General features: G+C 32.7%; 1 protein-coding gene across 3 annotated transcripts in view; it reads left to right on the forward strand.

The window, feature by feature from the left end:
- LOC118741150 (sorbitol dehydrogenase-like) overlaps nt 1-21,882 on the forward strand; it is a 38,625-nt gene extending 16,743 nt beyond the window's left edge. The window contains exons 1-5 of one of the 3 annotated variants that reach the window (XM_036473008.1): nt 15,214-15,371; nt 20,486-20,519; nt 20,602-21,290; nt 21,391-21,512; nt 21,578-21,882. In XM_036473008.1, the coding sequence (XP_036328901.1) occupies nt 15,318-15,371; nt 20,486-20,519; nt 20,602-21,290; nt 21,391-21,512; nt 21,578-21,755 (1,077 nt within the window). In that variant the 5' untranslated portion in view covers nt 15,214-15,317 and the 3' untranslated portion in view covers nt 21,756-21,882. Of the gene's footprint in view, nt 1-15,213; nt 15,372-19,745; nt 20,331-20,485; nt 20,520-20,601; nt 21,291-21,390; nt 21,513-21,577 lie in introns of those variants that run through there. The other 2 variants (XM_036473019.1, XM_036473026.1) reach the window with 2 other exon arrangements.
- The last annotated feature ends 461 nt before the right edge of the window (nt 21,883-22,343 follow it).

A 22,343-nucleotide genomic window follows, 5' to 3' on the forward strand; every position in this document is an offset into this window, starting at 1 on the left:
TAGATTTCGAAATGTATGCCAAAAATGTAGATAATTCTTCAATGAAATATGAATAAATCTTAAAGAAAATTAGTTGGATGCTTATTTTAATCAGCGGAGGGAAGAATCAAAGGAAAGGAACTTTACCATTTACCATTTTCAAAATATACACACTATGGGCAATAAGAAACTGGTAAGATGTTTAGGTTAGAAATACACTACTAGTTTTACCTGTGTAGTTTCGTTTAAATAGTAAACTGAACCCTTTCGTATCTGGAGTCGCTTCGACGTCGAAATACCCGAACATACTTACCAAACATTCATACACAAGGAGAACTGAAGACCTGCTCAGCTGATGCGCTCAACGTCTTGCTTGGATTACAGCCCTTTCATATTTTAATAGAAAAGAAGGCGATTACTGTGGCACTCAGAATGCTAAACATCTCTGACTTCAAAATCGGATATATGACGATTCGGATATGAAAGTCCTAATGAATTTCGGCAATTATCCTATATGTATTGCAAATGCGCGATGCTATAGTTCCGAAACTAGAAATTTCTAGCAGAACGAGCTCTCTATAATGCAGAGTACATATGTACATTAGGGTGGTCCAAAAACAGTAAAGTCGGAATTGTAATGCTTTCACCCCTTATTATTGTTGTATATAGAAAAAAAGTATACCCCTATTTTTTTTTATTTTGAAATCAAAAAATATTTGGAGGTCGCTCAAAGCGCTCAAAGTTTTCCGTGTATTTTTATATGGGAAAAACAATTTTTCGTAGAGATAGTATACGATTCTTGAAAATCAATATTTTTCGATCGGAAAACTCTGGTTCTCTTCAATACCCAATATTTATTTAACCGTTTTTAATACTAGCGATTTTTTATTGGTCTCCCTATTGCAATTTTCGGGGTTTCTGTGGGTTTTTGGCGGACCTATAAATTATAGTTGCGATGAAAAAATGGTTAAATAAACAATTGGGTATTATTATTCGGAATCTCCTGCAGATAAACAGAGTTTTTCGATAGAAAAACATTGATTTTTAAGAATTCTATACCATTTCTACGAAAATTCGATTTTTTTACATGGAAAACTTTGGGCGCTTTGAGCGACATCTAAATACTTTTTGATTTCAAAATAAAAAAATAAGGGTATATTTTTTCCGTTTAGAACAATCCAAGGAGGTGAGAGCATAAAACTTCCGACTTTACTTTTTCACATGCATTTTTGAACCACCCTAATGTACATACTTGCTGTTTATTTACATAAGGGGTATTCCCGATCCCTTGCAAACTCTCTAACTACTGTTTGAACACATGAAACAACAACAAAACTATCCAATCTGCTATTTATGCTCTCTATTAGGGATGGGCACAAGTTCCAAAAAATTTCTTTTTTTAATTAATCACGGTTTTTTATTTAGGTTTTAAATCGTTTATAAAAAACCATATTAAAATACTGATCTTTTCGGTTTACCGGAAAAAACCCGAATTACAAAAACCACTACAAAAAAACCAAAACACATCGAAATCATATTAAAATAAATCTTCACTTACACTTATTACTTACTGCTGTGCAATGCAAGTTAATTAAAACCATAGTTTTTCATAATTTTATATAACAACTTCATTTCCAAATATACGAAATATAATAATATAATAAAGCGTTGGACATATTTATACAAAAACAAACTTCATTTCACAAAAAAATCCTTTTTTAATTTATAAATGAATACATATCACTTATTTACTTCAATAGTGTCATAATGCCAAAAAGCAAAACTCAAGAAAAACGGCTTAAAAGTATTGAATTTACATATACTCCCACAGTAAAAATTAATCATACTTTCCCAGTGGGAATTAGGAGCACGTTATTAGCAACTTACTCTTCACCTGGCAGTCATTACCATTTCCCTGCCGAACGTCCCTTACTTTTACAAAGGCATGGCCGCCTTATGTAAGTAGGAATTTAGAATGTACATTTGGTATCAGACATACTTCTGAGCCGCTTTACAAAGTAAGTTACGTGTAATGCAGAGAAGTCGCTCGGAGTAGTTCGGCGCTTGGAGATAACTTCGGCTGCACGTTACTTTGCAACTGACAACGTAATGTGTCGTTGGAGGTGTTCATTTTGTGCTTTACTAGTAGATGACATGATGACAATTTTGGTACTAAAAACTGAAAGAAAACATGGCTTACCTCGTAAGGTGCTTACATATTTTCCCAGTGGGTTGTTCTATTGAGATACTGGTAATCGATACAGCTATGAAATTTTTACACAAATACTCAACCTAAAATTTGAATTTTTTGGACTATGACACTAGATATTGCAGTAAATGAGCGATATGTATATAATTATATATGTATATACTTATGTAAATGGTAATATATTATTTACTTCAAAATTTTGTTGTACAGTGATCGTTTTTTTTTAATATTTCAAATATTTTTCATGGTAAGTATTTTTTGTTAATTTTTTATTAAAATATGGGTTATGTTTTAACAAACGACATATAAATTCAAGTTTAAAACTTTGTGCGAAATTTCAATATTCACAGTCGACTTCACAATCGATTATGCTTAGCTACTGGATCAGCAAATAAAAATTTAGTAGTTAATATGAAGTTTTTGGTACGCCGTAAAATTTTATTCTTATCTCGACGAATTTCAAAATGTTATTCATTGCTGGGGAATGTAAAAACCGAATTTTCTGTTTTCGGTATGAAAGCAAACAAAAAAACGATTAAAACCTACATTAAAAAAAAGACTGAAAAAGATCATTAACCAAATTAAAACAAAAAAACGGTTTTTGGAAACACCGATTTCATTTGAACATCCCTACTTTCTACGCACCATGCTAGCCAGTATGCAACGGATCGAGAATACCCCTATAGTTTAGGAATTAGCTTTGTATGCAAAATACAAAGTTACTAATGTAAATAATGTACATGCATACATATGTATGGAGTTATGTAATGTATGAACAAGTGCTCAAGCCAAGTGTGCTTACAATTTAAATTATTTGTTCGTAACGTACAACAGCTACTTAAGCTTAAGGAAAATGATATAAACAAAAGTGCATTTGCATATACAGACTAACAATAGCAAATAATAAGAACACTTCATATATTATACTTATCGTCGCTATCAATGTAAAAGGTCCTACGTGACATTCATTATGACAATTTTGTTTTTCTAATATTCTGTTGCTGTTAATTTGCTTTGATGTGCATTCTTGCACCGTGTTCTCGTTCACGATAAATTAGATTTTGTCACAAAAAAATATTGTTTTCCACACTGCGCCACGCCAAACACAAGTCGCCAGCAATTATAAAAAATTTTTCTCCAACAACATATTGAATGCATCACACGTCAGGGACCTCGTTCTGCCTGAAACTTTGTTTGGTATCAAACGGCTAGGATAGATCCTTCAAGATTCTGACATTGCTCAAGGTCATTTTACACAGCTGTATTAGTTTCGCAGACATAAAGGCAATTTTATTTGCGTGCTGCCGAAAGTGATTTTGAAACCGACAAATAAATTAGTGGTGGGCAAAGTCTTTAAATATTTTCGCAAATTTCTGAAAATCAGCTGCAGAGTAAAATTAAATATCTAGAAGGGCGGGATGAAGATCTAATATTTAGTGCTGCGCCCATCTCTAAAACAGTAGGCGGTCTGTCTTATTGAGGGGCTTCTCCAAGGTTTGGCGTATGGTAACCGTGCTGGTATATGGCGCAAAAGCATGGACAATGACAACATCCGATTAGGCGGCTCTTGGAGTATTCGAAAGAAAGATTTTGCGGAAGATTTACGGGCCTTTACGCGTTGGCGACGGCGAGTACCGCAGACGATGGAACGATGAGCTGTATGAGCTCTACAACGATATGGACATAGTGCAGCGAATTAAAATAAAGCGGCCCCGCTGACTTGGTCTTATCGTTCGAATGGACACCGACGCTCCAACTCTGAAAGTATTCAACTCGGAACCCACTGGTGGAAGCAGAGGAAGAGGAAGGCCCCCACTGAGATGGAAAGACCAGGTGGAGAAGGACTTGGCTTCACTTGGCATTTCCAATTGGCGCCAGTTGATACAGAAAAGAAACGACTGGCGTGCTTTGTTGAGCTCGGCCAAAAGAAGAAGAAGAACTGGTCTATGGCGGACTTACCAGGTCTAAAGCACACAGATAGGGCCTAATTGGTTCTTCGACGGTATTCTTTAGCCTTTCCCTCAATACTTTCGAATATAGCTGATGGTAATCGCTCTCACTTTCAGTGCTGTTACTGCTGAATAAGGTGGAAAAGTGTTTGAGATTGCCCTGACATTGATGCCTTATGGCCTAAATTTCAAAATGAAATTTCGATGGTTTTTTTTCTATCGGTCAGCTTTCCAAGCTTTTTGCCCTATCGAATTTCGAACACATTTTCTAAGACACTGTTGCGAAAAAGTATGTTATTCAACTAATATTAATAGTTTTATTCTGGTTTTTTTTCTGAATTTAAAAATTAAGAACCATTTTTTTTAAATGGCCTTTCTTCGATTAACTCGAAAACCGTTTTCAGTACCAGTTATTAACTTAGTGCAGTATTAAAAGCTTAAAGTTTATTAGATGTACCGCTTGCTTAAAGGCGGCCGTTGCTTCGCAATTTCTCTTGACCTTGCTTAGTCCTTAGGTTGAATATGTACGGATGTTTGCCTTGTCACTTTACTTCACTTATCAAAAGTGCGGAGATAGATAACACAGTGCTACAATAAAGAATGTAGTAGAAATACCTGGGAAGCGATGTTATTTTGCTTTTAGATCTTATCGGGTAACTGATTTGACTCACTGGGTTTAGAAAGGAGAAAATCACACCTTTCGAATGGTGTGCATGTGCCCTTGTGGTTAGCTGATTAAGTTAAGTAACATTTTGCCCAGTTTTGGCTATTTTTCTTTCGTCTATTTAATGCTCATATTATTTATATATATATATTATTTGCTAGACTTTTATAAAAAAATTATAAACCTTAAGTAAACAAAAGAAAAATGGGCAAAACTGGTCAAAATGTCACTTAACTTAATCAGGTGTATGTATGTCAATCTACAAACTCAAAACCGGTATTTTAACCGTAAGTCGAGGTTTTATTGATGTTCGGCAAATTTCATATTTCGATTCTTGTTTTAATCGCCAAGACCTACAAGAAAAATAGCATTCCCAAGTACTTTGGAGTGTCGCAGAGTGTAATTAGAGATCAAAAGTTTTGAACTTGCTGAAGTATAATCTTTGATGACACTGCGGTGAATGTTAAGCAAAAACCATTTTGCACACGAAACCATCGTTCAATATAGTACATACATACATATGCATACGAGTACTATACACAACATACATATACATATGTTATAATAAGGTTTTCGAAAATCAAAGACTATAAACTTTGGGTATAAAAAGAAAACATTGCATTCGTAGCTTATCACTATTATAATCTCATGAAAGTTTTTTAATGCATTCCCTATTTACTTAGCGACTAACCAGCTGTTAACAAATGAAAATCTTTCACAAAATAATACATTTGTATGTAAGTACATTAGACCGTCCCTTCGAATTCAAAGCACTTTTGCAAAAAAAAATTCCAAAAAAAAAAACATTTTTTACACTGTTCGTCATATCTTCGGCTTTTACAGTCGTATCTTCAAGTATGTTCCGAAATTCTTATCGCCCTAACACCACTCTAATATCAGTAAATCAGCAGAGTAATGCTGGCAACTGACTTGGAAGCTCCTTTCTGTCTTTCGAAAGATTTATTTGAAACATCTGCTAACGTGAAGGTCTTAGCGTTATTCTGTTTGTTTTTTAGCAATAAGTTTCCAAAAACAAAAAAAAGATTGTTTATGTTTTTCTTTTTAAAACATTAAAATACTGTAATTCAAAATAAAATTAAATTAATAAAAGAAAAATTTTATTCAAAGTAAAAAAGTATGTTTCCGAAAATTAAATGGAACTAAAAAAATAATTTTTTTTAACAATAAATCTAAAATTTAACTTAAAAAAATTAAAAAAATCGTAAAATTTAAATTCAATTAAATATATATTTTTTTAGAACAATAAAATCGAAAAATAAAGCGAAAATTTACTTAAAAAAAAATAAAATAAATAAAATAAGTTTTTAAAAATAAAATGAAATAAAAAAAAAACAAACAAACAAAAATTTACAGAAAATTAAATAAAAAAGAAATATAAATAGTTTTATTAAAAAGAAATGAAATTAAAAAGATTTGTTTTTAAAATAATCAAATCTTAAAATTGAAGTCTAACAACTTATAAATTAGAAAAAGATACTAAAGTAAACTAAGTTTTTAAAAATTAAATTGAATTACAAAACAGCTTTTAATTTCTAGAATTTATAGAAATGAAAAGAAAATTAAATAAAAGTTAACTAAACTAAAAAGGTAAAACCCATAAACTAGATTCCTAAAAATGAGACGAAATTAGAAAATTATATATATATATATATATATATATTAAACAATGAAATTTAATAACTAAAAGAAAATTTAATTAAAAAAGAATTTAATGTTACAAAATATTAAATATTAATTTCTAAACTTAATTTAAAAAAAATCTTTTCTTTTTAAAACAGTAAAATCTAAAAATTAAAATTAAATTATATGGAAAAAATTTAATTAAACAATAAAGAAAATACGGAATAGTTCTTTAAATTAAATGAAATAGAATTGTATATATTTTTCTTCTTAGAAAAATAAAATCTAAAAATTTTATTTTAAATAAGAAAAAATTTAATTAGAATAAGAAAAAAATGTAATCAAAGGAAAATAATAAAAAAAATCCGCTGCTAAAAGATTCGAACAACAGAGCTCTCGAATTAGGGTTGCCAGATTTTGAAACGGAGAAAGGAGTACATTTATATTTTCGATAGAAAAAAAGCAGTACATGACATAAAAAAGGAGTACAATTTTTTTTTTAATTTTTTGTGCAATTTATTGTTACAAATTATCATTAAAAGACGGAGTATAAAGGACCAAAATGGGGGAAATTAGCCTATGGTTATAGAAGATATGTAATAAAGTAACCGACGAAGACTTGCGCTTTTCTCCCAAAGTGTTTACCGCCGGTAAACCCAAATGAAGGTTAAAATTTAAAAACAAATTAATAAAACTGAAGTAAAATCTGTGGATAATTAACAATAAACTACTTTTTCGCAAAATCTATAAAGGTCCCTTTTATTTTTCAAAAAAAAAAAAAAAACTGTGCAACAGATATTATATGATAAAATATTAATAGCTGGAAAAAGGAGTACAAAAGAAGTACAAAGCTAAAAAGGAGTACATTTCCAGATATTTTTTTTGGGAGTACAAGGGAGAATAAAAAGGAGAAAAATAAAAGCAGTACGTCTGGCAACCCTATCTCGAATGGCACGTCAGTGCTTTGCTGCCTCGAACATTGTGACTGTTGTAACAACCAGTGTTGCCGTTTTAGCCCTTTGGTGGCTAAATTTGGCTACCAAATTCTTTTTTTGGCCACAAAAATTTGAAATTGCCCCTAGCCCTTTTTTTAGCCCTTTTCAAAATTTACTCATCATTGACATTGAAATTTTTTATATGATTTTCATGAGTTTAACTAGCGAACGCCTTTCCTTTAAGGCAAATAAACTGTTCATTGTGTCGCTAGCTTAAGTGGTGGAAAAAGTTTGTTTATCGGTTGCTTCTTTTACCTTTAAGTAACGCAGAAGTTGAAAGGACGTTTTCTATAATAAATTTCGTTAAAAATAAGCACAGAAATAAAATGAATTTTGCAATGTTAAACGCTTTATTAACTGTAAGATATGGCTTAAAAAATGTACAGAAATGTTGTCATGATTTTGATTTTACAGATGCTATCGTCAGGTTAATGAGAAATGAACAAAATTGTAACGACGAAGAATCGCTTAGCGATGATAGTATTGATATAGATATAAATATTTAATGTGTTAAAAAAAATGTTTATAGATTAAATTATTTTACTATGAGTTCATTAAATGAATACTCTTTTGTTTGTTTGATACATACAGCGTCGGACAATAATAAAGCACCGACATTTTAATTCTTTGTAAATTATAACATAACATTTTAAAAATTTCTTTTACAAATGGATATTTTTCGAAGCATAGTTTGAAATTATTTAAGTTATTTAGTATTGTCCGACACTGTATTTAGATATGATTCTAGTACTTATGTATTCTTAATGTGATCTCATTTTTTTGTTTATGTAAGAAATTAATTTTTAAACTGTACATACATATGTATATGTATGTTTTTTACGTTTCTGGGCCGTTATCTTATCCATTAACGATTTAACTATACTTTAAAATAGGTAAGTTGGCGGCCCTTAATATGCTTTATGTGTTACACAACAAGTTTATTTGTTGAATAAAATATTAATTCTTTCCAGAGTTCATTGTTTTTCTATATCATTACTTATAGAAAATGTTTGCGTGTATACTTATATATTTATATGTAGGTAAAAAAATTTAGCTACCATTTTTAGCCACAACGACGATTTTTAGCTCTTTTTTAGCCCTTTTTTAGCCTGAATTTAGCTACCGCTAAAAATGTTTCGCGGCAACACTGGTAACAACAGTAAAAATAAAAATAAATACATAAGTACATATTAGGGATACACATTTTTTCGCTTTTTACGATCCCGGAATTTTCGGGATGTCATTATCACAACTCCGGGATTCCGGGATTTAGATATTCATTACTTTTTAACATCTTAAATCGAAAAAATTGCTTCTACATTGTTTTAGAAGCTCTCCTACCATAAAATAAATAATAAATAAATGGGTTTTAAACCTACTTTTTTATTTAAATTGTAATTTCAAAGATATGATTAATTCCAAAAATTATTTAAAAAGTTCAATGTAATGTAGAATAAAAATATGAGTACCAAATGAAAGAGAATTAAAAACAATTAAAAATTTTTGGATTCACAAGGACGCACTGAACCAAAAATCCATCTCTGGATCAAAGAAAAACTTTTCTTACTTTGAGGTCGGGAATTCTTCCGAATGAATAAAAAATTCCCCCGAATGAGTAATTTTTCTTTGGAATGTGTAAAAACGTACACGAAAATATGGAACCGTGGATGTAATCTATCATTTTGAAGAAATTTTGGGCATGAAAAGAGGATAAAACTTTATTAGTGCTATTTGGTTCCCATTTTTCTTCATTTTGATTGCTGTTTTTCTTCAATTAAGAGAAGTTTTTTTTGAGTGCGAATAGGTAATTTTTTAAGCTGAAAAAGTTAGAAGGACGAAATTCGAGGATGTTATCGAGTTTATATAAGGATAAAAATTTATATGGACATTTTCAATACATACCAGGCCTTATGCACCAAAAAATTGTATCTGTTTAAATTCTACAGAATTTCCTCTTTAATTTGATACTTATACTTCTTTTCCAAGCACATTTCACTGAATTTTTTAAATAATTTTTGTATTACTGACGTCAGAGTGAACAACTACGCAATTTTGCTACATTTGGCCCATGGTTTCACGAATACATTAATTTTTATGTGTACTATTTACTATCGCACGGTGTTATATGTATAATGAGCTAGACATTTATAAAAAGTATCAATTATTAAGTAAAAAAAAGAAATATAGCCAATACTGGTCACGGAAAGGAGTTTCTGTTATTGCCATCAATGCAAATTACAAGTCCCGAAAATCCCCATATTATTTGCCAAGAATCCCAAGGGCTTTCCGGAACCTATAAAAGGCCCGGGATTAACATTCTAAGCCCGAACTTCTTTGTAATGCTCTAGGTTCGGCCAAACAAAACTTGTGTTCGAAATTGCCTCGCAAAAAGAAAAAAAAAATGTTTGTATATTCATTTCTTCAAGAAAATTTACAGCAAAAGCAAAGTACTTTTTCAACCGACAAAAATAATGAAAAAAAATTCTTGTGATTTTTTTTGAGAGCTGCAAACAGCCCTAATATATATATTATACGCAAGTACATGATACATAGATGTGCATATGTGTGTATGCCTCAATGTACATATATTTTGTAAATCACGTGAAATCACTCAAATGAATGAACTTTTTCGTAAAAATACAAACTTTGTTTACAATTTATTTTAGTTTGTGCCAATAGCGGTGCGAACACATTTCGGGGATTTACAAAACGTCGCAAGCGTCGTAATTTCTTAAAGTCGTAAAATTTTTCAATTTATTATACATAAATACATACATACATATGCATATGACGCTAAAAATATTTTGATCGAAAAACGAAAAATCCACATGCTGCAACCCTTGCGGAAACATGTGCAGCATTGCCATTCAATTTCTTAGTCGTTCGTTTTTAGGCATGCCATTGTTACGAACTTCGAAGGTTCGAAAATACGATTCGGATTGCAGTACACTACTTCTACGGTTCGTAGCAAAATCCGAATAGGAAAGAATTCCAGAATAGGGGTATTAATTATTCCTTGCGGATTCCTAAATATTTTTTGACCGTTATTTAACATTGCACATTTTTAAGAACATTACAACGCTTACCACATCTTGTGAATCCCCTAATTGTTCATTTGCAAACACAAACATTACCGAATTACATAAAAAGCGATATTTATTCTAAGAAATTAACTATATGCGTATGCACTCACACGAATATACACTTATGTACTCATATATGTATGTATGTATTCATATTATTTTTAAATGCATAAAAAGAAATACTTACCCTGCAGAAAAAAACTATCAATTGATAAAAAATAATTTCTATAAAATATATAACTAGTAGCTGGCTACAAAAAGCTAACGTTAAACTAGTTGACAAGTAATGCAGGAGTAATGAAGGAGATTGTTTTCTTTAAACGCGTTTCTGTTTAAATATCCTGCGCTTTACAAATAGTTTTTCGAATTGAGGACAAATAAAAGGAAGATCGAAAATTCATATTATCATTTTGAAGTTATGCCGGACGGAGTTCGAATATGGCACAACCTACAGCAGAATATGTTAACAAATACGAGATGTAAAAAAATAAATAAAGTAAATAAAAATTAAAAATAAATAAAAAATAAAAAAATGTTTTGTTTTTCCTATTGATATTTTATGTCCGAAAGTAGTTAGTTAAAAGTTAGTTACATCTAATGCAGAGGTAACCACCTTAGACTACATAGAATGCAGAGGTAAACCACCCTTGACAATTTCGCGGCCATCGCCATAGAAATATCGTTAGCTTTCGTCAAAAAAAATATACAGATAATAAGTGACTTTTAGCTCCTTCCTAATTTACTTGAAGATAGCTTATAGTTAGATAAATTTCCTGCAGGGTATGTATTCATATTATTTTTAAATGAATAACAAGCACTCGGCGCCGGTAAAAAGGCACGCATATACGTGTACGAAAACGAGTATTTATATAAATAATTTCATATAGCATATCCATATGTATTTATTTTTAAGCTAAGTATAACAAAGAATACATGTATGTCCATAAATATATCAATATATATACATTATCAACTAAATAGTAAACAACAAACAAGTTAGATTAAGTCATTCTGAAGATTAGAATGACTTTCATAGCCGAATATGCACTTATAACGGTCCCCCATAGCTCGTGTTGCGCCCAACCGCAGCGTGGCACTGTAGGTGGCATTTTTTTTTTATCTGTAGGTATGTTAGATGCAAACTTTTTGCTTGGCCCTCGATGTTTTGCCCTCGTAGTGTTCCTAAATCTAAAATCCTGGAAGCGTTCCTTCCGTCTATCACAACCTGATCGATTTGGTTTCACGTTTTTCGATGTGGAGGCAGCCCTTTAGCTTGATGAATATTTTTATGCTAGTAATACCATGTTTCCGGACCTGGCGAAGTCTATAAGCCTCAGTCGTCGTTTTCCGACAGTGGGGCCAAAAAATCGCCCTTGCCCGTAGGGGCGCAGCACAGTGGTCAATAAATGGAATTTAATGTTCATAATTTTCAACAAATTTGATTAATTCTTTCTTAAAAAAATGCATACCCAAAATTTTTATAAAATCCGAAAACAAAAAAAAAATACTTTCGGTGAAAACTTTTTATAATATTTCAAATAATTTTATTTTTTTTTTCGTTTGGTAGAACCCTACAATTCTTTTCAATTAGTTTTTATTATGAACCGATCTTCTTCAAAATTGCCACTTTTTCTGCACTTTGCACTAAAAAATTTAGGGCCGATTTCATAATAAGATTAAAGACTACTTAAAAATTTAAAGGATGCTTTATTTATTTGGCTGATCGATTTCATAAAGCCACTTTAAAGTTTAAGGTGACCATAATGGCTCCTTAGTTAAATACCCAAAATGGAAATTTAAATGACATAAAGGTCCCTTTTGTAAGAAAAAAAGGATGTCATTTTCGTAGCATAATTACATATTTTTATGACAATCGGCTGATGCAATTTTGCCGAGATCAGCATTGCCAATTTTCTTCTTTTCAATTAAACGAACCTTTTGTTATTATTCTATTGCCATTGTATTATGAAAACAATTCTTGTTTAAATTACATTTCAATTACACTTTAACTAGAAGGAGACTTTTATAAAAGGAACTTTAAGTGTTCATTATGAAATTGGCCCTTAATATAAACAAATAAAAAATCAAAATCAGTAATTCAAGAGTGATTTAAAAAATTCAAAGAAATGTGCTTAGAGAAGAAGTATGGGTATCAAATTAAAGAGAAAATCCTGTAGAATTTAAGCATATTCAAGTTTTTGGTGCAGAAAGGTTGCTAAGTATTGAAAATGTTCTTTTAAAATTTTATTTCGCAATATTTGTTTTTGAAAAAATTATATGTTAAGGACTTATATAAACTCAATAACATCCTCGAATTTCGTCCTTCTAACTTTATTAGCTTAAAATTTTACATTTTCGTCATTGTGAATCCAAAAATTTTAATTTTTTTTTAATTCTAAAGAAATTTCCTCTTGCATTTGGTACCCATATTTTTGCATTGCATTGCATTTTTTAAATAATTTTTGGAATTAATCATATCTTTGAAATGACAAAGTCCATTAAAATAAATCCTGACGTCATTTATTTATGCCGGGATCGGAAAAAGCTGTAAAATTAACATGCCTATTCCCCATTAAAGGTCTTGATATTCCAGGTGCATACCCTCAAATCAAGGTCCTTTATAAGTTTTCCGTGGTCGATATCATCCGACGCTTGGTTTTTCCTTTCATTGGAAACATGTTTTGTTTACTGTGATTTTCGCAACCAATTGGAAAAAATGTCTGCTTCAGGTTTTGCAGGCAGATAAATATGCATATGTAGTATATGATCTGCTGACACACACATGTATGTATACAGCACACAAGGGGCTCGGCAAATAAAAGGCCTGTATGTCTCATGCATACGTCAAACGAAATTTAAATAAGCAGAAATATGTATAGAATATTTAATTTTTTAGGCAGCTTTAAATCGGTCGGTTCATATGATATCTATTCTATTATATTCATCGAAGTCATTGAACTGCTTTTGCGACCTTAAAAAATATCTTCACTGCGTCGCTTACATACTCTTGGATACCATAAGCATACGACTATACTAGCCCTAGAATAGCATAATGTCCTCCATTCTGAAGTGTCTGGAGAGATTGGCTGAATACGAAGGCTCTTTTATCACATCCTCTGCCTTTTCCGCAACATCCCTATCCGTTACGTAAATCTTGTGAGATGGCCCTGCAAATCTGGTTACAGAATTAGCGATACTAGCACTAAAAAAGAATTCACCATGGGCAGGAAGGATGATGGCCAGGAATAGAAATATTATCCCATGAATATTATAGAAGTTACAGGGCTGAGGAGGAGGAAGAAACAGTCGATGACTTTTTCTGCAGAGCAGGATTTTTAGGAAGGCACTTTTTAGGCCTCTTACGGAACTGTATCCGTCTAGGAATAAAACCAATCCTAAGCCATTGGAGGAAACAGGGACAATCTTCACTTCTCTCTTGCGGAACATGTCCTGGCATTCCAAGGCGATGGACTACGTCTTGAAAATAGTGGAGAAATAGGAGTGGGACCTTTCAAAAATGGGTAAATATATCCCTCAGCAATGACCGCAAAGATCGATGGCGGCAGTTGGGCAAAACTGTGATGTTGCTCTCAAACTCAGAAGGTATAACTAGGTACTTACATCCATAGGACTGACACCTGTCTGTGATTGGCATGAGTAAATACTCATGAAAACCCCATTTGTCCTTCCTGCCTTGCAGAGGACTTCCTTTGGTATGAGCCTTTTGTATAGTGAGACGAACACCTGAGTTCTTTAACACCCGGCAATCTGCTCCTGGTTTAGTTGCATAACAAATTGGTAGTATTCTAGTTCACAACTAGTAAATTTCACTGCTGGGTAAACCCGCTTAAATTAAAAAAGAAAGCTTTGAAAAGCTGAAACAACATATGCATAAACACATGTATGTAAGTATGTATTTTATATTAGACCGTACCAGATTGCAAGCAAACAAAAAAAGTTCGCACGCGCCCCCCTGAGTTCGAAACATTTTTTCATTAAAGTTTTTTTTGTCAAACGTAGGGGTCGCATTTTTACATTTTTCGTTATATCTTCGGCATGTGCAGTCGGATCTGAAAGTGTGATATATCAACTTTTTTGTTTTGAGGAGACAATATTTTTTATTTTTTTTTTGTTTAAATTCATTGATCTCAAGTTTCCTGTTCTCAGTTCCAACCACTTTAACGTGTCACCCTAATATCAGTTAATTAAAGTATTTCGATCCGAAGGCAGTCTCGATTTTTTTTAAGTCGAAAGTGGGGACCTCTTTTTTGGTTATGTTTCGGTATTTACAGTCGGATCTTAAAATCGGATCTTAAATTAAAGCGCACTAAAAATCACTTAACTTTTGACAAGGGGGTATTTTGATTATTCCAGTAGAATTATCAATACAAAATTTTTTTTTATCGCCGAAGCTAGGTGACACCGAAAAATTAAAAAAACGACACCCTGGTTCGCCAATATTTTTTTTTTTTGAAGTAGCCTTGCAAAAATGCTCAAGGATCAGGGGTTTAAGCGATTTTTTTTTTTTTGCCGTAAGGTGGTACGTTCTAATGTACATACATATTTACTATATTCATAAGTATGTATCTGCAGGGAATACGAAGAGGTATACAGAGCGCAATACACACCGTTGACAAATACGCAAAAGTCAACTTTTAGCGTTCCATATGAATTGGACTTTAGTTCGTCGGGAACATTGCTTGAGAGCAGTCGACTATTTGGAATAACTAACTAATCCTGACAAGTGTGCATACTTTATTCTTTCTTACTTAATTTATTTCAATCAGTATAATCAACATGGCAAACGACAATTTAACAGCGGTATTGCACGGCATTGAAGATTTACGTTTGGTGAGTTAGAGTGGGCGTACATTGGTATCTACCCGTAACAAATTAGGATTTGGAAATCAAACAGTGAAGTAAAAGCAAAACTTAAATCACAAGTTAAGCAAGTGTAAAGCGTTTGAAAGAATTTTAATTGGAGTCAATAAATTTATCATTGTAAACAAAGGACAAGTGAAACAATTTAGGCGAAGTTCTCCTCAAAAGACTAGACGTGTATATTGATTTTTAACTTATAAGTAGTAAGGATAAAAACGCCCCCTAAATGCTCATTCTGCATAAGGCACACACGTTAGTTGTGCTAAATTTTGTATAAACAGCTGAAATTACATAAGCAAATCAAAACAAAAAAAATGTCAATAACAAATTCACCACGAAGTCTTACCGCTATTTTACGCTATTCTCCAACTATACTTGTTGACTTAATTTCTTGCGCTGGAATTTTTCATTTTTTTTTTTTTTGCTACAGATTACACAAGTTTACAGATATGGAAAAAAAGTTTCCGACCTGTGGCATTTGACCATTCTTTCTAAAGTAAAAATATCCGCCGAATGCGAATATGAAGTCAAAAAAAAAAAATAGAACAGTTTTTGGGTTTTGAAAAATGCATTCAGATTTTTTTTCCAAAGTGAAGCTTACTTAATTTAGCATCATCCACGTCAACAACATTTTCCAATCGAACTAGCCGTTCCGGAGCTATTCATGGATTTAACCGCTATGTATGTTGCGTAATTTTTAATAAAATTTAAAAAAAAATTTTACTTGCTTTACAAACAACAACATGAACAAGTTTGTTTACTTCAGGTTTCTTTCTGGGACGTTAAATTATGATCTTTTTCACATACAATAAGACTCTACCTATCTTAATTGAATAACAAATATAAAAGTTATGACCACTTAAGTAAAAATGCACACAAAAATTTCCATAAAAATTTTTGATTTCACTTGACAGGTGGGACTTCTTGCCGCCTAGTGTTATTATACGATATTTATTTTGACTACAAGTCTGCAAGTCGTTTTTGTTTTCTATCAGGGGAAAATACTCTACAAAAAGAATATTTCTACGTAACAAAGCAGAAAAAGCGTGCGATATTTTAAGTTTCTTAAAATAGTCTAAAACGTGTACATAGTATATTTAAAAATAAATTCCGTTCATCCAAAATTGTATAATTTCATAAGGAAACTAAAAGGAAATTTTCTTAGCCCTGCTAGTCAAAGTCTAATTTAGTGCTGGGAATATGCACATACCTACATACATAGACTATGTACGCACAAGTGTTTATTTTAGAAGTGGGCTCGTCTGCACTCTGGGCATATGTATGCAGACAAACACATGTAGATATTTAAATACAAACATGCATACATACAGTTCCGTTCAAATGGTTAGACGCGCCCTCATTTGCAATACGAAAAATAAAATTAAAATAAGCAGAAAAAAAAAACACTTGACGTTTCACACATTTTGTTTACCGCTTGCCTTAGCTGTTCTCACACAAATGAGAGGATTAACAGCTTTATGCCGCCTACATAGTTTTTATGCGAATCTTTTCATTGCAAACAAAAAAAAAACCACTCTCACCGATGGGCGACCGTTATAACGCGTTGTTACGCAAACTACCTTTTGGATGTTGCTCAGACAAGAAGTCGAACCTTTATTTTTTTTTAAATCCTTGATCGTTTTGAAGCAAATTTTTGGAAGAATTTCGGAATTAAGTGCTCCAGAGTTGAAGGTTTATCAGCCATAAAAAAAGCGCCCAATCGACGAGTGTTCGATGAACTTAAGACATCGTAAAATCCCTAAGGACGTAAAAAAATTGAATCTCTGGTCTTTGGTCACACCAGCATACTTTTTTCGTTGGAATAAGCTAAACGATGATTTTTTTATATATACCAGTTTTTACTAATTCCTTGCATAGTTGAATGGTTATATTGACGCCTCCAAATCATACTATGCAAACTTTCAAAGGTTTCCGGAAATTCGTACATGGCGACAAGGAAAACGTATTTTATTAAGCTGAACTCGTTATCGATAAAAATGTCTGTACAAATCTACAAATCGTGTGCTCCCTGCTTAAGGAACCCCAAAGGAAGTTTAAAGTACAAAACCGCGTATCGTCATTCTGCAAAACCGCTTAACTGACATTTTTTGCCAAAAATTGGATTTGCTCACATAAGCTCTTGGCTCAATTCTTATCCATTCGTCCTGAAATATACTAGCCATGCGATTGCTTTATAAAAAACAGAACCATTTAGAAATATGAGTATTTTTACGCTCTAGAAAATAATTTCTACAACTTCACATACGCGGTTTTGCATTTTGTTGATACGCGGTTTTGCACTTTAAACGACGATTTGTTTTTGTAGAATAAAAGTTTAGCCGTTTTCCGGCTAGATTTAGCCGGTTGCGATAGCAAACAGCCGAAAAAAAAATTCAGTTTAGCCGGCAGCCGATTAGTTAGCCGTTTTGCCAAAAATAGTTAGCCGTTTTTGGCCGATTTTGCTTATTTTTTTTAAATTCAAATATATAAATTTCCATTTTTACAAATTTAGTGACCCAAATCTATTAGAAATTGCTAGCTTTATCGTGGATAAAATTATCATGTCGAACTGTGTTATATAAAATTGAAAGACAATTTTGTCTAATCCGAAAGGTCTTAAAAGACCAGGTCGATTTCGATGATTTTTATTTTAGGTAAAAATATACTGTGCCCCAAACAAAAATAGGGATGCGACAGTTTAGCAAGTTTTTGGCTATTTTCCTGTAATGTTTATTATTTTTTTTTAAGGTATAGCTGACTACTTCAAAAAACACCATTTAAATCCAAATTTCATACTTTGTGCAAAAATTATGAAAATTATACAAATTTTAACCAACACTTTTAGCTTTTTAATCAGCATCTTTAAAAACTTAAAGTTTTAGTGTAATGAAGTGCAAATTTAAAGTACCTAGGACTTACCCTTGATATTTGGCAATACTGTGTATGAAAAAAATGCCTAAACCGTCATAAGTCAACGGTAGGTCCTAACTAGTCCAAATTTGCACTATACCAAATTTTGCGAAATTTTCATAATTTTTGCACAAAGGCTGAAATTAGAACTCATATGGTGTTTTTTAAGTAATCAGCTATATTTCCATAAAAAAATAAAATACATTTAATAAATTTAAGAAAAATAGCCGAAAATTGCAAAAGTTCGCGTTACACTTTATATTTGGGTCACTGTATTTTTTCCAAAGTACGTCCTGCTTTTTTTCATAAAATTTTTGTTATGAATGTTTTAAATTTCAGTGTTCAGTTTTATTAACAATTCAATTTTCTGGCCAATTTTAGGCTTATATTTTGTTAATTTTGATGAGCTTCCTTGGTCTAATTGTCACCGAAGAATTCAACAAAAATTACTTATGTATGTATGTATATATTTTATGCGCCTATAAAATAATCTTTTGCATATAATTTATGTTTGTTTGTAGATGAAATGATTTTTTAGACCACAAAAAAATCTCTTTAATTACCCAAAAAATTTTTTATACATACTTTTACGAGGCAAGTCAGTGACACCTCTAGCGAAATAAACTGCAATTAAAAAAATTTAATTTAATTTTGAGTTTTTATTACAAGTCAAATACTTACTCAAAAATTTTGTGGGAACTTGTTTGAAATGCCATTATGTTGCCGAGCCACAAAAACTGACTGGAATTTTTCTTATCAATAAATTTTTATTATCATATGTCCAGCCATAACTAGCATCTCTTGATCAAATTTGCTTTCGACTTAGCTACTTAAGTTTTAAGATTTTGAGTACCTATGTAGTACGTATGTATGTATGTACGTATGTAAATAGATTCTTAAGCCGGCAAGTACTTGATAGATAGTGAAGCAATGCTTTCCTTCGTCTTTAGCACATTTTGATTGAGCATCTAACTGGAGCATGCTTCTCACTTCTCACAGGAAAGCATTGCTTCACATTTTGATTGAGCATCTAACTGGAGCATGCTTCTCACTTAGATGCCGACGAGTCCGATATGCAGTGTTGCCAACTTTTGAGTTTCAAAAGAAAATACAAAGTACTGCACATTAAAACTGGTAAACATATCTAGAGGAAGAAAAAATCGAATCGCAACAAACTAAAATGAATTTTAAATGGGGAGATACTAAATGATGCCCTAAGTAGAAAAAAATTGGATGTTTTCATAATATACTTTGAGGTTAGGATATCTCATGTGCTTGAGGAATTCTGCGGGGATATTTGGATTCAGCACCAAAAAATCTACAAGATACGATGTGTTTTACTCAGGTGGTAAAAAGTCTAAATTTGTCGATCTGTGTAATCAATCAAAATATGTAGAAATAATTAGAAAAAAATTGTCTCAAAATTTGCGTGTGTATTTTCGCATTTGCTTTTGCTTTGTCTTTTTGTTTTTGAACACGGACGGACGGACGAAGACGGATACATGAGTAGAAAGATGAATACGAACAATAATGCGAGTTGGAAGACGAATACGAAGAATATAGGAAGACCAATACGAATACGAGGAAGAAGACAAATACAAAGACGAATAAGGAGATGAAAACGAATACAAATAAGAAGACGAATGTGAACACAAATTCGAAGACGAACCCGAATACGAATACGAACATGAATATGCTAACGAAGCAAGGCTGAAAACGAATACACAGACCTACCGAAGTTGAATAAGAAGACGAATTCGAATACGACGACGAAGATAAATACGAACACGAAGACAAATACGAAGACGTATATCAAGAGGAAAACGTAGATGAGTGCGTAGACGAATACGGAGATGAATATGAATATGAAGACGTAGATAAATACGAAGAAGAATACGACGATGAATACGATGAGGAATACGAAGACTAATGGGAAGGCGAATACTCCGAAATGAATACGAAGACAGCGGCTATAATGAATACGAAGCTGAATGCGAAAACTAACACGAAGACGAATAGGTATATAAATACAGCGACTAAACGAAAACGAGAAAATACCCGAGACCCTTAAAAACACTAGAAGAGCAGCATATAAAGTTCGCTCCCTCCTGATCTTATGACCTAGTTGCTTGACATTTTTTAATAAATGTATGTATTATTCTTTTCTTTTACAGGAACAACGCCCCATTCCAGAAATCGGAGATCATGGTTTGTACTACATACATTCACTGAGCATTGTCGTCGAACATTCACCAAAATAATCCACTACTTTTCTATCTTTCTCTGCTAGATGTGCTTTTAAAAATGGACTCTGTCGGCATTTGCGGTTCCGATGTACACTACCTAGTCCATGGACGTATCGGTGATTTTGTACTCAACAAGCCAATGATTATTGGACACGAGGCTTCTGGCGTAGTTGCAAAGTTGGGCAAAGACGTTAAACATCTAGCTGTTGGTGATCGTGTCGCCTGTGAACCGGGTGTACCTTGCCGCTACTGTGACCACTGTAAGGGCGGTCAATATAATCTCTGCCCAGATATGGTATTTTGTGCCACACCTCCGTATGATGGCAACCTCACACGCTATTACAAGCATGCTGCTGATTTCTGCTATAAACTGCCCGATCATGTTACCATGGAGGAGGGTGCATTACTTGAACCACTCGCAGTTGGTGTACATGCGTGCCGCCGTGCCGGTGTGGGCCTGGGTTCAAAAGTGCTGGTATTAGGAGCGGGTCCTATCGGATTGGTGACACTGCTGACGGCGCAAGCAATGGGCGCAGATCAGATAACGATTACGGATTTGGTGCAGAATCGCTTAGATGTCGCCAAGGAATTAGGTGCCACGCATACGCTGCTCATGGATAAGGATGACAGCGTAGAGGAGATAGCCAAACAAATACATCAAATAATGGGTGTAGAGCCAGATAAGACGATCGATTGCTGCGGTGCTGAGTCAACAACACGCTTGAGCATTTTCGTAAGTGCGATATATGTACATACATAACTATGAAATATATAGAAAAAAATTTACAGTTTTTTATTACAACTAAATAAGTACAAAATTTAATAAATTTTAGGCTACACGCTCCGGCGGCTGCGTTGTCATCGTCGGCATGGGTTCACCAGAACCAAAAATTCCGCTGATCAACGCTTTAGCGCGAGAGGTTGATATACGCGGTGTATTCCGTTACTGCAATGAGTGAGTAGTTATCTCTAAACTAAATAAGTGCGAAAAAATTATTTGACTTGTTAAATTTTTAATAGCTATCCTGCTGCTCTGGCGTTAGTCGCTACCGGTAAGGTAAATGTTAAAAGACTGATTACTCATCATTTTGATATCACCGAGACGGCGAAGGCATTCGAGACTGCGCGTTATGGCCATGGTGGCGCCATTAAAGTAATGATACACGTACAACCAAAGGATACCAACAATAAAAAATAGGAGAGCCTGGCTGTTTGATCCTCCTGTAGTGTAAATATATAAATGTTTAATGCATGAATGAAAGACAATAATTATTGTAAATAAGCGTTTTTAAAATAAGAGTTAGAAAAAATAAAAAAATTATTTTAAAAAAATCGTGTAAAATTGTTTCTAAGTAGTATTATAACGTTCCTCTTGGATTTTTTGCTTGGTGGATATTGCTAGGCTGATTACAAGGCATGTAAAACTGGATTTGCGGTACTCAGTAAGTTGTGGAGTGGTCACATTTTGAAAACAAAACGTTTCCAAGATTTTTTTCAGCCATTTTTGGGCCTAAACTATATAAATTATGTCCGCACTTAAGTATTTAGACGTGGTAGTCAAACCACAAAAAGATTTCGCTCCATTTAATTAACATATTTTTTTTTTAACATAGGGTTAAAGTTTCGTCTTTTGTTAAAAAATTATATTATGTTTCATGAAACCAGGAACGCATATGATCTTAATAATAAAAATTATAATTTAACCGTTAAAATCAGATTTAAATTTTTCTGATAAAATTTAATTATTATTTTGTGCAACAAAACCCAAAAAAATTTCAAACTGCAC

The sequence above is a fragment of the Rhagoletis pomonella genome, unplaced genomic scaffold (genome assembly GCF_013731165.1).
Source record: "Rhagoletis pomonella isolate Grant_MI unplaced genomic scaffold, Rhpom_1.0 Rhpom_scaffold_00001, whole genome shotgun sequence".
Classification (NCBI taxonomy): domain Eukaryota; kingdom Metazoa; phylum Arthropoda; class Insecta; order Diptera; family Tephritidae; genus Rhagoletis; species Rhagoletis pomonella.